The sequence below is a fragment of the Capra hircus genome, chromosome 9 (genome assembly GCF_001704415.2).
Source record: "Capra hircus breed San Clemente chromosome 9, ASM170441v1, whole genome shotgun sequence".
NCBI lineage: Eukaryota > Metazoa > Chordata > Mammalia > Artiodactyla > Bovidae > Capra > Capra hircus.
This window is the reverse complement of record NC_030816.1, coordinates 1936622-1949255: the sequence shown is the minus strand read 5'-3', so window position 1 is coordinate 1949255 and position 12634 is coordinate 1936622. Positions and strand designations below refer to the sequence as shown.

Sequence of the window (12634 nt, the reverse complement as noted above, 5' to 3'; positions counted from 1 at the left end):
GGAAGACTTTAACCTGTGTGACTACTGTACAGAAGAGAAATTGGATGGGTTTTGTTTTGTTTCTACTAACACATAGGGCCCGATTTAGAGACGCTTAAACTCTGTTGACTAGTCAGCAGTTACAATAGTCATAATCTCACCCGGGATGTAAATTTGATTACATATCTATCTAATAGATAGATAGATACGGGTTTCCCAGGTGGCACTACTGTAAGGAACCTGTGTGCCGGTGCAGGAGGTATGAGAGACGTGGGTTTGATCTCTGGGTGGGGAAGATCTCCTGGAGGAGGGCATGGCAATTGATTATATATATATAAAGCAGCAAAAGGTTTTTAAGTCATTTTATTTAATAATGAGTTTTGATGTTGTTGTTTCTTTAATGAAGTTAGAGGGAACCCAAGGGATTTACGAGTTTCTGACCCTACGACATCAACTATGAAACTGTCTTGGACGGGGGCACCAGGAAAGGTGAAACAGTATCTCATCACATACACACCGGTGGCAGGAGGTGACACCCAAGAGGTCACTGTGAAGGGAGACACAACAAGTACCGTCCTGAGAGGATTAAATGAAGGGACGCAATATGCCTTATCTGTGACTGCCTTGTACGCCTCTGGAGCTGGAGATGCCCTTTTTGGAGAAGGGACAACACTTGAAGGTAATTACTGTCATATTTTATAGAAATCTCTGAGCTTGCTTGTGATTGCACTTAGGAAGCTTAAGATGTTTTCAGAGAATGAAATCTGAGTGTGTGCCATCGTCTCTCTTAAAAGGAATTTATATTAAAAAATAAGTAGTCATAAAACTGCTGCTTATTCAGAGATGTAGGCTACCAGAAAAATTAAATTTGATTGGGAAGCAGTGTACTGGGGAGCTGAGTGTGTAGTAAGGCTGTAGGAATGTGTCTATTGTGCCATGGGTTGGTTAAATGGAGAATAGGTGTGTGACTCTCGGAGTGGACAGGGGGAAACATTAATGGAGCAAGAGGGTTTGGTGTGCCTGAGATAATGCGGTTGGTCTGTCACCCAGGAGCAGAAAAGAGCCCTTTTCTGACTAATAGCCTCTTCTCCTGCACCGTGCCTATCAGTATCAGTATCAGTTCAGTTGCTCAGTCATGTCCGACTCTGTGCGACCCCATGGATGGCAGCCCACCAGGCTCCCCCATCCTTGGGATTCTCCAGGCAAGAACACTGGAGTGGGTTGCCATTTCCTTCTCCAATGCATGAAAGTGAAAAGTGAAAGGGAAGTCGCTCAGTTGTGTCCGACTTTCAGCGACCCCACGGACTGCAGCCTACCTGGCTTCTCCGTCCATGGGATTTTCCAGGCAAGAGTACTGGAGAGGGGTAGCCTCCCTGTCCATCACCAATTCCCGGAGTTTACTCAAACTCATGTCCATTGAGTTGGTGATGCCATCCAACCATCTCATTCTCTGTTGTCCCTTTCTCCTCCCACCTTCAATCTTTCCCAGAATCAGGGTCTTTTCCAATGAGTCAGTTCTTTGTATCAGTTGTCCAGAGTATTGGAGAGTCAGCTTCAGCATCAGTCCTTCCAATGAATATTCAGGACTGATTTCCTTTAGGATGGACTGGTTGGATCTCCTTGCAGTCCAAGGGACCCTCAAGAGTCTTCTCTGACTGTGCCTACAAGCATTTATAAAAGCTTGAGAAATATGAGAGTCCAAGTTACTGTTTGTTTTCTGAATGACTTCTAACATTCAGTTCTGTGTTAGAAGTTCAAAGTTAATGCAGTACTTAGTGAGAACCATCAACAAGACTGGATCCGTTTCCTTGGTTCTCTAGAGTTCATTGTCAGAGGGCTTCATATTTCTTAGGCTCTTTTGAACTGTAATGGAAGCTTAGCTTTAACTCCACAGCCGGAAAGTAAGTCATACAAGAGAGAGAAAGCACAAATTTAACGTAACTACAATGAGAATGGATTGTAGTGTTGAAAAGCAGTATCAGTGCATGTTTAAAATGATGATGCATTTCCGTAGCTGGGGCCTAAATGGGAGGTTGGGTTTCCTTTTGTTATCACCACCTTTTCTATGCCTTATTTGAAATAATTGTAGGAAGAAAATAAATCTAAAGTATCTTTTGTCGTGTGAGATCACAGTGATATTCGGGAAATATCCATATCAGATTTAGTGGGTCCAAGAGCTTGGAGGACGATAGCTGTTGTAATTCACAAGGATGAGATCTATAAGAGGCAGTTTTGATTAAAACTTTGACTTAGGTAAGAAATAAAAGCTAATTGACAAAAACAGTCTAATCAAAGTTCTGTCTCTAATAGTGATTAAGGGTTTAATCCAATACTCTGTGAAATTTATTATTAGAAAAAGGTTTAAATGAAAGTTTAAATCCCAGTGTGCAAAGTACTGATTATTCGAAGAGTCCTGGTTTGGCTACCATGTGACTTTGAAATAACCTTTTAACCCCTCTGAACCTCAGTTTATCCATCTATAAAGAAGGGATGACCATTTTCCCCCCTTCCTCCCAGACTTACTGTGGAGATCAAATGGTAGAGTGTTAAGTGAAATGCTTTGGGATCTGGAAAATGTTCCACATATATGAAATTCATCAAGGGGAAACAACATTCAGTTTAGAACTGATATCTAAAGATACAGCTTTTGTAAGTATATCAAAGATGTTGACTGGTTACTCTAAAATTTTGAAAATAATAAGAGATGGAAATGGAAATTGCCTTAATTAGGAGGACACAGTCCAAACAATGGAAGCATGTGATCTTTATACCTGGAGCAACATTCAGAATTTCTGAGAAATTTGTCCTTTTTTTTTTGACCTTTAAGTTCTCTTTCTCATGTGCTCTCTATAGGCTTTCAACATAGGTTGCTCCTCTAGGGTTTTTAAAGGATCGGCTTTGAAGCTTTTGTTTTTTTTTGTAGAATAGTTGTAGATTGTTTATATTTGCAAACATTTCTCCCTTATAAGGGATATCTTGGAAATAATAGTTTTACTTGTGCTTATACTTTTTAAACTTCTTATATTCTTTTGCATTTCTTACTTTATAAATACACTCAACATTTTGTCAAAACGTTGCCTCTAAAGATTAATGCATTTTTACTAAGAATAATATATTATCAATTTTTAGAAAGTAAAATGCACATTTTAACATCACAGCAAACATTCTATTGGGTAGTGACTTTTCTAGGCCAAGTGTGTAGCTAAATTCTTTATAATTTTATGGGTTTGCACAGGAGGTATAGAAAATCTACAAATTTGAATGTGTGTGTTAGTGTGCACACCCATATATCTAGTCAGAAATAATCTCCAAGGGAGATACACAGATAGTAAAATAAATAAAAAAATTACTATTTCCCCTTCCCTAAGATGGAGGAAAGCTAGATGATTTGCAACTTCACTTTAAAAATAGAGTTAATTCATAACTAGATTGTAATAGTAGATTTTTTTCCCCATTGACACCAAATCTTTTCACTTTAGTGAAGGATTAGAGAATATGCTGCCAGCCTGATTTTGTTAACATATTTATCTCATTGCATGATGTGTGGTAAACTTATCAAGTGTGTGAAAGCATAGTTGTGACTAAATTAAAATAATAGATATTTTTTGCTCATGGTTATTCCATTTCATTTTATTATATTAACTCAGCCAAATCCACATACCATATACAGGAATAGGATATGATGGTAAATGCAGAGAATGGAAAGCCCAGAAACACAGCCAGCCAACTGCTCTTGAGGGTTGCTGTTTTTCTAATTTGTTTTTCTCTTGGGAGAGGAGGTGGTTAGAGCAGACCTTGAAGGGATGTTTCTTCCATCCAGAGGCATGGCTCAGCCAGCCAGGGCATTCTGTGGCTTGAAAATTTTATAGATGGACTGAAGTGCATTCTATTCAATTAAAAAAGAATTAAAAAAATATTTAGCATGGGCTATAACCATCCCTAACTTGAATCTGTTTCCTAGTGCTTTCTTGAAATGCAGCCAATGATCAGAAAATTCCCCTGTCCCTGGAAGAGAGATTTATTAGCATTGGCGTTGGGGAGGTTCATGGTTGGCCCTAGTACTGTATGAAATAGAATCACAAAGGCCGAGTTTATTACTATTTCAGATCCAAACTTCAGAGGAATCAGAGCACAAGCTATTAGGTTTGATTTACATTGTTTTTTTCTCCTGTTGTTGTTAAAGTAGATTTAATGTAATTACTAAAACACTGCTGTGCATGTGAATGAACTTCAAATCTTGAATTCTTAGTTGTCACTGCTACTGTTTACAGAGGGAAACCTGCTCTTTTAAACTAAGAAATGAATAATTCCCACTTTAATTCAGAGATTTACTGCAAATGAATGCAAATTTCAGCGTTGGAATAATACAGTTCTTTTATTTTTGAATGTGTTTGTTGGCTGTGGAAAAGATGATTTTTCAGAATTTCTATTGTTTCAGTTGCCGTAGCAACCCTCTGGTGTCCTAAACATGAAAGGCTTCCTATACATCAAACCAAGCTAACTCAGCTGACATTTGGTTACCATGAGGTTTTTAGCACATCACAGGAATTCTTCTGCAAGATGTTGAGTAACATGGGGTGCCTCCAAGATGGAATAAATAAGGCCTCTGTGTGTTCCTAGATTTACTGCTGTCTCATAATTCGAAAAATCATTCATTCTGTGCATAACAATTCTGATGTTTCCAGGGAACTTTAGTCCAATCACCAAACAGTAATATCTTTCCCACAAATTGATGGCTTATCAGAGAAAAATCTAAACCATGTTGGAGAGGTGACAATTATGGCAGAAATCTCATCCAGGCTTTGAGGTTGAAGGGCAATTTGCTTTTTAAGAAAGAACTATGTGTTACTTAAAGTAAGTTAACTGATCAATAGTGAACTTTGTCCTTTGGAATGGTGATTTCAAGTCGTTGCTTGTAAATCAAGTGTGTTTCCACATGAACATTATCCAGAGCAGGTCTTCCTTATTCTGCTGTGGAAAGTTGGATGACTTTGAGTTGAGCTCTATCGGAAAAGACAAATTGATTTAGAAGGGGGTTACATTACATTTTCAATTTAATTTCTGTTTTTGAAAGTGGTATGTGAAACTCAATGAAAGCCGGCTGGAACAATCTATAAGATGAAAATAGAGTTTCATTTCATAATGATTAATTTTTCAGTTATCACTGGCTAATTTGTGTTATTATTATATTTGAATTGGATGATGGTCTGCTTTTCAGAAAGCAAATGGAAAACGGCTAAGGAAATGTAGGAAAGTTACTTAAATGAGGCCTCAGTTCTTTGGCCTCGTGTGTGGAAAAAGCAGAACCAACCCCGTGTGGATCTTCAGATCATGAGAAATGCACCTGTCTAATTGCTTGCCTCCGCAGCAGCACAGGGGTGCCTGCACGCAGGCCCCAGTAATGCTGCCTTTTGATAAATGTGACTGTGCTTTGTAATCCGATCAGAAATACTGAGTATCAAAATTTCAAAAACTGGTGAATTTTGTTTGTTTAAATTTCTGACAGAAAAGCTTTGTTATTTCTTATACTTACCCTAGTACTCTACTGGAGAGAGCAGAGCAGAAGGGAAAACTATTGAGAGGGATTCAGAGGAATAGAGATGAAGGCTTACCATCGTTACAGAAGATGATGGTATGACTTGTTTGAAATGATTGCCAGCAATTCCATTCCCAGAGGTAAAAGTAACCTGCAGAGTACAGGCATGTGGTTCAAAGTGGCAGAAAACAAGTACAGTGAGATTATATGTATTGAAAACCACTTCACTTATGTGAAAAACGTGAACAAGCCCAAACATCATGAAACATGCATTTGTGAGTCTTGCAGGCAGACAGAGAGGAGGAGCCCAAGATGGGGGAGCCTTTGCTAGAGCAGAAGTGGGTCCATATTTAGGGACAGGTGGACTTCCCTGGTGGCTCAGACGGTAAAGCGTCTGTCTACAATGTGAGAGACCTGGGTTCGATCCCTGGGTTGGGAAGATTCCCTGGAGAAGGAAATCGCAACCCACTCCAGTACTCTTGCCTTGAAAATCCCATGGACGGAGGAGCTTGGTGCAGGCTACTATCCATGGGGTCACAAAGAGTCGGGCACGACTGCGCGACTTCACTTTCACTTTCTGAGACAAGGTGGCAAGAAGTCTGCTGGAATTGGTTTCCGCGCATGCCGCTGTTTCTATGGCTTTCTCTTTTGAAGAACAGTAACCTTTGTGGTCTTTCCTTAGCTCAAACAGTATAGAATCCTCCTGCTTGCAGGAGACCCAGGTCTGATCCCTGGGTCTGGAAGATCTTCTGGAGGTGGGAATGGCAACCCGCTCCAGTATTCTGGCCTGGAGTATCCATGGACAGAGGAGCCTGGTGAGCTACAGTCCATGGGGTCACAGAGAGTCAGACACACTGAGTGACTAATACTAACCTTTGCTGGATAGAGGCTCTATATTTCTTATATACTGGTCTTATATTTCTTTCTTGTTCCTCTCTGTTTCCTCTTCCTTCCCAGGTATATTAGAAATAGACTCTCTCCCAAAACCAGTCCAAGCCAAATAATTTCTTTCAGAAGCTACTGATGTCTGAACTTCTGTAGTTTGAGAAACCTGCAATTCAATATATTAAACTAAAGCAAATGGCTGGCTGGGTAACACTAGAGTGGAATCTCATTCACAGGAAAATGTGATCAGTGCTTGAAGAAGCATTGAAAAGCCATTTCCTTTCGACACAGGATGGAGGGGAAGAGAGAATGGGGAGCATCCCACTCATGCAATGGGATGGAAAGGATGTGATGAGAACTTCTCGGTTCTCTGTGGGTCGGCCTTGGGCTTACACCACTACTACCGAAAGGGTGGCTTGTGTGTGGCTATAGACCCGTGCGATATAGAGAAACCATCATACCATGCTACCCAGCGTCCCCATTTCCACCAGTTTTGATCAAATTCGCTTTCACCCCTTGGGGTTTTACTTCACCACACCTGTCTCTCATTTCTGAATGAAAGCAAGGGTGAGGGTTCCCTCCCACACTGACCAAACACAGCTTCCAAATAAATAAATGTCCCCTAAATGAGAAAAGAGGCCAGAATCGTGGAGGAATCAGTATCACAGAGGAGGCTGAAATGATTTTTAGAAAGCATCAGGGCTCAGGCACGTCTTCAGACTCCAGTTTAATTGATCTGGGATGGGTGGGTCTTTAGTCCTCCAGATGATTCCTGTATCTGACCAGGTCCAGTCCCGGTTTTACTCCTGAGGGTCCCAGGGCTCCAGGAGGTAGCGGCATGCTCATCCTGTTGCACACCTAGTCCCCAGGCCAGCGTGGCCCCTTGGCAGACTGCCAGTTACATCACAAGGTGCAATTCAACTGCTTTTTTTGGTGACTTAACATTTGGCCAAGCCAAGATTCTATTTTTAAAAACTTCAAGGGTTATAAGTCTGATAAAATATACTTATCACGAGAACATCGTAGTCTCAAGATTCTTGGATGTAATGCAACAGCTTGAAAACCCAACCCTCCTACTTTTTGGAGAAAAAAGGTGTTTCAATGTGTTTGACAACAGTGTACACTTAATATTTCAGTTTGGTTCAGTTCAGTCACTCAGTCATGTCCACTCTTTGCGACCCCATGGACTGCAGCATGCCAGGCCTCCCTATCCATCACCAACTCCCAGAGCTTACTGAAACTCATGTCCATCGAGTTGGTGACGCCATCCAACCATCTCAACTTTTGTCGTCCCCTTTTCCTCCTGCCTTTAATCTTTCCCAGCATCAGGGTCTTTTCGGATGAGTCAGTTCTTTGCATCAGGTGGCCAAAGTATTGGAGTTTCAGCTTCAGCATCAGTCCTTCCAATGAATATTCAGGACTGGTTTCCTTTAGGATGGACTGGTTGGATCTCCTTATATTTAGGATTATTCTTATCAAACTGACTGACATATAAGAAACCCACTGAAGCAGTGTATATTTTCAATCTTGGCTTCTGGTTTGAGGTGTCTCTTTTCTTTCTTTGGATTTCACATTTCTTTGCCACAAACATGGAATGTTGCAGTGCCAGTACCTACAAGTAATGCCTTTCTGTGCCAGGCAGAAATTATCATTTTTTTGAGGACCTTTTTCTTCTGTAATTGAGAATATAATTAATGTTCACTTAAATTAGTACTGTCATGCCATTAATGGGAACTCAGGAATATTTTTTAGTTAGTATCGTATTTGGATCTTAAAAAGTGTTTTTACAGATTCTTTCCAGGACATTGACCAGTCTTACAGAGGTCTTCATTACAATTTTATTAATATTTTGTTCTAGCTTTCCAGGTCTTGAGGGTGTTAATGTAGTTGATTAAAATCCATGGGAATACATATCTAATGAGCTCTTTTTGTTTGTAGATCAGAAATATCTTTGTGAATGTATTTTTGCTTCAACCACAAAATTCATTCCTATTATTTTCTCACAGTGAAATCATTAGCCTGTGTTTGTGAGACTGATGTCTGTTGCCATAGAAATAAACAATGTCACAAATTCAGAACTATAGAAAGTAGGCAGAAAAATAGGCTGAGGAGCACAATCTTTGGGAAAACTAGAAACTGAAATTATTATTTGTAAATCTCTCCGGTATTAATTTGGAAGATTACCCCTATGTTGTAGCTAACTTTGTCTTATACTTTTGGGGAATGTTCTCAATGTAGCTTTTAAGATTATTTAAATTCTGAATCCCTTTTAAGTACTTTCAAGTATTATTTCACAAAAGCTGTTGCTAACTGCAGCCTGGGAAATTTAAGAGAAGTACATATGAAAAAATGATGTAGTATATATTAAGCAAACGAAATATGCTGCGTATTTAAAACTTAGAGATGAGTAGTTGGAATATCAACCATCAAAACAAAATAAAAATAAAAAAAAACAACAGGCAAGTCAAACCCAACCAACAGCCCAACCCAACCAACTCAGCCCAACCTAACCAAAGAAACAGTTTAATTCCTGTAAGTAGAAAAGATATAAAGATGTGTGACCTTAGCAGAAATACAATTAAAGAAGACCTTCAATTGAAGATGAACCTCAGGAACTGAGGGAAAGAAATCAGTGTGTTCTTGAAAATAAATATTCTTGGTTGCAGTGAAATATGTAACTAATTTCCCCCTAGAGATGAGATGTCCTGTCAGCAGTTAAACTTATTTATAATAGAGTTAAAAATTTCCATTTGGTCTTGGGGTCTGGTAGTATGCCCAGCTTCCATTTTATTTTTTCCTCTATAATCTGACATATATGATAGGGTTTTGTCCACCAAGATTTCTTTGTCATTCATTGTCATCTTTATGTACTTGAAATTTAAATAATTATGAGTATTTTTAAGATACTAATTTTTACTCTGATTCAAGTAGAATAGCAGCCTTCAGCATCCTTGTAGCAGCACTGTAAATCATTTTCTTGAATACACAATAATTACTGGTAAAATGCATGCTGGAGAGGCAGATAGTTTTGTATTTATGTCATATTGTGGCATAAACCCTAGTAAAGGTAGCCAGTATAAAATGACTTGTATATTTATCTTACATTTAAATTATGGAAAGTTAGGGTTTTATTGGTAGACATCTGTGCCTCCTATTAAGTCGGGGTTTCCATAGTTTTTCCACTTGAGTTGTGTTTTTATTTTGAATGAGAGAGCCAAAATTTAGTAGCAGACATTTTCGATCAGTTAGAGCAAGTGGTGTGTTTTATTTTGATGACTAATCATTTTTAGGTTTTCCAGAAGAATTGTTGGTTTTTATTTTCCTTAGGGTTAAGCTATAATTGAAATTTTGTGTTTCTGGATTTTTAGCTTTTTGAACAAATAGACTGTGGAAAAAAAGACTGTTGAAATTAAGATTTGCAAGTGATATAAGATTGTTGAAGTAACTGGAAGTGGTACATTGAAACTGAGCTTATTTAAAGAAGATAAGAGAGGAAAAGATGATGGTGAGGAAATAGAAATCTTTGTGAACAATGGATGAAGGGAACTGAGTAAAACTGGGGGATTTAGATGCTTTTTTTTTCTCTTTGAAATTTTCTTTAGGCATTTACTTCTTTGTATTTGAATGTCATTCTTGTCCTGAAGGACACTTCAATCTGACTGGACATATGGGGGCAAGGGTGATAGGCAGGAATCAGGCATAATTATTCAGTTTAATCCCATCTTCTATTCCCCTGACAGAATAGGACAGACAGCTCAGAAAGAAGAAATGGGTAAGTCAGACAAATTGAGTCCAACAAGTCAGGGTGTCTGCCAGGATGAAGGAGTATTTACATATCTAATAGATATTAAAAAATTATCCCCCTTTCATTTCTTTTCTAGAGCGTGGTTCCCCTGGAGATTTGGTTACTAAAGATATCACGGACACATCCATTGGGGCTTATTGGACGTCGGCTCCAGGAATGGTTCGCGGTTACAGGGTCTCTTGGCAATCACTTTACGATGATATAGAGGCTGGAGAAAAGAGTCTTCCTGCAGATGTAATTCATACTGTGATAGAAAACCTGCAGCCAGAGACCAAATACAGAGTCTCCGTATTTGCAACTTACAGTAGTGGAGAAGGGGAGCCCTTGAGTCGAGAAGCCATCACTGAATGTAGGTAACATTCTGCGGGGGGTTGGCAGTGTGTTGGTGCTACCTAATAGCTATCAGCTCATGATAACCTCTTGCATTTTTTTCTTTATGCGACAGACGAGGACTAAAAACTTACGACCTTTAATGAATGTGCTTTAAAATCAAGTTCATTGTGTATCTAAACTTGTATCAAATTTTGAAATATCAAATCCCTGCCAACTACCTACACAGTTTACCCTTAAAATGTGGGGGTTAATCTGAGTATAATTTATAGGCAACCATTCTTATCTGAGGTTCCTCTGCATCCCAGGATAAAACCAACCTCAGGTCATGTAGTCCTGCAGCATTTGATAGTGAAAAAAAAAATCCATGTATAAGTGGACCTTCAAAGTTCAAACCTTCGTTGTTCAAGGATGAACTGTGTTTCTCTCTGTGTGTCTCTCCCGCTTCTTCTTTTCTGGTGGAAAGATCAACTAGATAAGAGACTCAACTAGTTAAGAGACTCAACTAGTAAAGAGACAGGAAGCTATGGAAACAGAGTTCAGGGGCATTTATAACTACATGGCCTTGGGCAAGTTCTTGAAACTTCTTTGAGCTTCAGTTTCCTAATATGTAGAATGCAGCGTCAGATTGTGTTGAGCATTAAATAAAATAACAATGGGCAAAGCACCAAGCATAGCGCCTAGCCACTCAGAGAAGACTGATGTATAATGCAGCTGTTGAGACAATGTATGTTGTACAACCAAGACTAATCCTAAATTATTTTTACTATGTTTGGGGAGGCTAATGCAAGTCTACTCAGTTTTCTGATGGCTAAAATTTACCTTAATCTCATTAATATTCTTTCCTGTGAAAAATTTTGAATGACTTCTCATCATTTATTATCAGGTGGTTAGGGAGAAATGTGTCTGTATTTCATAATTGTCTTTCCTAAAAAGCAATTTATTAAAAATGGGCATTTCTAAGAATTCATAGGAAAGTTTATTCTTTTTGTTTGGGAGGATTTAGGAAAAGGGGAAAGAGTGGGGGTATTCTTGCACTTCTTTTTTTAGAAAGAAGTGGAGGAATTGGGTAAAATTTAGGCCACATATTGGGTGATTTTTCTGTCAAAAGAAGAGAGAGGAAAACGCCAAGGGCAATTTCAGTGAAGTCCTGTATCCTGATTTTAAGTTGTCCTTAAATTAAAATCTTCTGGTCTGAGTTCTCATTTGGATATGTCTGAGCTTAAGTCTGTGTCAAAATTAACAGATAAAAAAAATCAAACTCCTTATAGGAGATTAAAATCCATGAAAAGGCATATTTCTCAGATTTTGACATGATTGGTTTCCATGATAGTGAATGAAATCTTGTGTCTGAATATATTGACTGACATAGTTTAAGAACTTGGCAGAAATTCATCTCTATTTCCGGCAGTTATTCATTTGTTGTAAAGAGAAGTCATGTTGTAAATTTAGGCCACATATGACACATCTAGCTAAATTTATTTGTAGGCGTAAAGATACAATTCACGTGGCTGAGAAATTATCAAAAAATACGTATTTAGAGGGAAACTTTTTCAAAAATTCTCCTCCATCCTTTCTCCTTGTGAAAAGATTGAATCCTCAGATATTTATTTGGGATTTAAAATCTCCACAAGGGACATGTTTTAGCTCAAAGCAAGTATGTTAGTAGAAATTCTAAATAAAATTTCTGAAAGCTGAGCATCTAAGACGTTTTCAGTATTTCTTGGCTAGTTGATTGGTTTAAAGCTTAGTAAATGGAAAGGCCTCTTTTGAACCATGAGCAGAGTAGGTAGGAAAGAAAGGCACATTTTCTAGAGGGTATAAGTCACCTGCTCAAACTGCTCAGCAAATGAGATGAAAGACAAGAACCCTTCTTTGCTCTGCTACCATTTTTTAAAATTTTTATTTGGAGGACAATTGCTTTACAGTGTTGTGTTGGTTTCTGCCTTACAGCAACACGAATCAGCCACAAGTGTATATACATTGCCTCCCTCTGGAGCCTCCCTCCCCACCCCCCATCTGCTACCATTTTTAGCTGTGTTTTAGTTTGCTCTCTTTGTGGAAAGTAAGGTAGTTTCGAAAATACTTTGAGAAATCTG

The 12634-nt window shown here is 38.7% G+C and overlaps 1 protein-coding gene across 3 annotated transcripts in view; it reads left to right on the top strand.

The window, feature by feature from the left end:
* COL12A1 (collagen type XII alpha 1 chain) overlaps positions 1 to 12634 on the top strand; it is a 119218-nt gene that overhangs the window by 28063 nt on the left and 78521 nt on the right. For 2 of the 3 annotated variants that reach the window (XM_018052868.1, XM_018052867.1), the window contains exons 13-14: positions 386 to 658; positions 10282 to 10554. The exons of the other annotated variant lie outside the window; for it this stretch is intronic. In XM_018052868.1, the coding sequence (XP_017908357.1) occupies positions 386 to 658; positions 10282 to 10554 (546 nt within the window). The remainder of the gene's footprint in view (positions 1 to 385; positions 659 to 10281; positions 10555 to 12634) is intronic. 3 annotated transcript variants of the gene reach the window in all.